The sequence below is a fragment of the Penaeus chinensis genome, chromosome 8 (assembly GCF_019202785.1).
Source record: "Penaeus chinensis breed Huanghai No. 1 chromosome 8, ASM1920278v2, whole genome shotgun sequence".
In the NCBI taxonomy this organism is placed as follows: domain Eukaryota; kingdom Metazoa; phylum Arthropoda; class Malacostraca; order Decapoda; family Penaeidae; genus Penaeus; species Penaeus chinensis.
Genome location: NC_061826.1, coordinates 4,661,679 through 4,664,178, shown reverse-complemented (window position 1 = coordinate 4,664,178; position 2,500 = coordinate 4,661,679). Strand labels below are relative to the sequence as shown.

Here is a 2,500-nt window from a genome sequence, read left to right as displayed (position 1 = left end):
TTTGTGTAACTAACAGGCGGTTTCTGATTAGTGCCGACCCTCTCAGCTGATTTGAAGGGATGGGAAAGGGGGTCTGAGTGGTTGTCGTGTGTATGTTTGTCTGTTTGTGTGTGTTTGTGTTTGTGTATGTGTGTGTGTGTGTGTGTGTGTGTGTGTGTGTGTGTGTGTGTGTGTGTGTGTGTGTGTGTGTGTGTGTGTGTGTGTGTGTGTGTGTGTGTCTGTGTGCTTGTTTTAGGTATGCGTGTGTATGTGTGCTGCCTTTATCTGCAAGATGTTTTATTTTCCGACAAGAGTTGCTGTTGGACACAAGGACACTCCAGAGCTGCACTTACATTGACTTTATAGGAGTAGGACGGCATGGTGGAACACGCGTTGCAGTCTCCAACACACTTGACTCCTCGTCGGGCCTCTCCCGCCCTCTCTACCCGTCTACCTGTCTACCAGGTTTTTAGCTTAGTTCGTTCGTTTATTCTATTGTTGCTGTCTTCGATTTTGTTTTCTTGTGTTTTGATTATTTTGTTGTTGTTTTTTTCCTCTGCAACACTGTCCCGCACACACACTCATACGGCGCGCACAAGTCACTCACACGCGCGCATAGACGTCCGGGGGCGAGGGAGGCGAACGGAGAGAGAGCGTTCTTCTACCATGACACTCGCAAGGTGACTGGTGTGTCTCTTGCCTCGGCCCTCCTGCGGCCGCTCTCGCCTCAGTCGGCTCCACCTTCGCCGCCTCTCCTCCACCTCTCTCTTTCTATCTTTCTATGTATCTCTATCTTTATCTCTATCTCTATCTCTCTTTCTCTCCGTTTCTCTTTCTATCTCTCTATCTTTCTTTATCTCTGTCTTCCTTTATCTCTATCTCTTTATCACTCTCTTTATCTTTCTCTGTTTCTCTTTACCTCTCTTTATCTTTCTCTGTTTCTCTTTACCTCTCTCTCTCTTTCTCTTTCTCTCTAATTTCCACCTCTATTCTCACCATTCCACAATGCCCAATGTCCCCTACAACGCGAGCTTTTCTCTTCCACTCGCTCCGGATCCACTTCCACTCCACCTTCTCCTCCACCTTCCGTCCTCCCACCTTTACCCTCCTGCCCTCCACTTTACTGTCCTCATTCTCCTCTCTCAAGTGTCGATCTCCTTTCCTCCCTCACTTCCTCCCCCTATCACTTCCCTTCCTCCCTCCCTCTTCCATCTCTTCCGATCCACTAGTCATTTCCTTTCTTCTTTTTATGTAATTTCCCTTCTACGACTGCATCTACGCAAAGACCACCAAAGCATAAACACCACAAGGACAAATACAGCGACCACAGTCATCCCTTCGACACATCATCGACACATTAACTAATAATAAATTCCAGTTTCGTCGCCATGGCAGTCTTGTCTACGCATCAACACGTAAATGATAAGTATTAACTAAATAATAATAATAAACAACATTAGTAAATTATTCGCGGTACAAACAATAAATAGATGAAATATAAATAGCTGATAATTGGTTGAATAGTTAGCAGTAGCGATTGGCCAATACCTGGGCCCAAAATGCTCGTTTCCAGGCTATGCACATGGGCTTAATGGTCGTGAAGAGAACTGCATGCTTAAATGGATCCAAAATTTCCAGTGTCACCGGCTCCGGAAAGAGAGAGAGAAAGAAAGAGAGAGAGAGAGAAACAGACAGACAGAGACAGAGAGGAAGATAGAAAGAGACAGACAGATAGACAGACAAACAGATAGACAGACAGAGACAGAGGCAGAAATACCGACAGAGACAGAGAAGGCAGATTGTGTGAGACAAAGAAAGAGAGAGACAGAGATGGATAATCAGATAGATAGGCAGACAGACTCATAAAGGGAAAGCGAGGGATACAGACAGACTGATGAGGAATTCATGCTTAAATGAATCCAGATTTCCCCGGTGAACGGAGCCCGAGGGCGGTCAGACAACGGGTGAAATAACAGATTTTTTTTTTCTCATTCCGCGTCATTGGGAAATATATAAGCACTGCTTCTTTTTGTTTAACATCTCCTGTCAATGACTGCTGCCATTATTATCTTTCTTATCATTCCCATTCTTATACATGAAAGTAAGAAATTTTGTCACTTTTTTTAGACATCGGTATCTTTGTTGGCTGTTACAGTCTACTATTTTTTTCTCATCTCGATCATCATAAATATCTTCATAATAGTTAAAAATATAGCATTATTTTCTCTATCAATATTATCAATACATCGTTGTTATCATTACTATCATTTATCTGTTCATTATTACCATTCGTTTACATTATTATTAGTATCATTAGCTTCATCGGAATTATAACAACAATAGTAATCCTCAATATCATCGTCCTAAACCTTACATCAACATTACTCCACTTCTTAAGCCAAAGTCGACGCCTTCCATACTCCTCGAACATGGTATGAGTTCCGCCAGTCAGTCACTCAAGCGCCAGCGAGAACAAGAATTCGAATTCTTCAGTAAAGTGTAACATATATAAAAGAGAGAA

General features: G+C 42.8%; 1 protein-coding gene across 2 annotated transcripts in view; it reads right to left on the bottom strand.

Moving 5' to 3' along the window:
* Window positions 1-2,500, bottom strand: part of LOC125027964 (sodium-dependent proline transporter-like) — a 45,676-nt gene that overhangs the window by 32,079 nt on the left and 11,097 nt on the right. The window contains exon 1 of one of the 2 annotated variants that reach the window (XM_047617167.1): window positions 333-675. The exons of the other annotated variant lie outside the window; for it this stretch is intronic. Within the exon in view, the coding sequence (XP_047473123.1) occupies window positions 333-359 (27 nt within the window). The 5' untranslated portion in view covers window positions 360-675. Of the gene's footprint in view, window positions 1-332; window positions 676-2,500 lie in introns of those variants that run through there. 2 annotated transcript variants of the gene reach the window in all.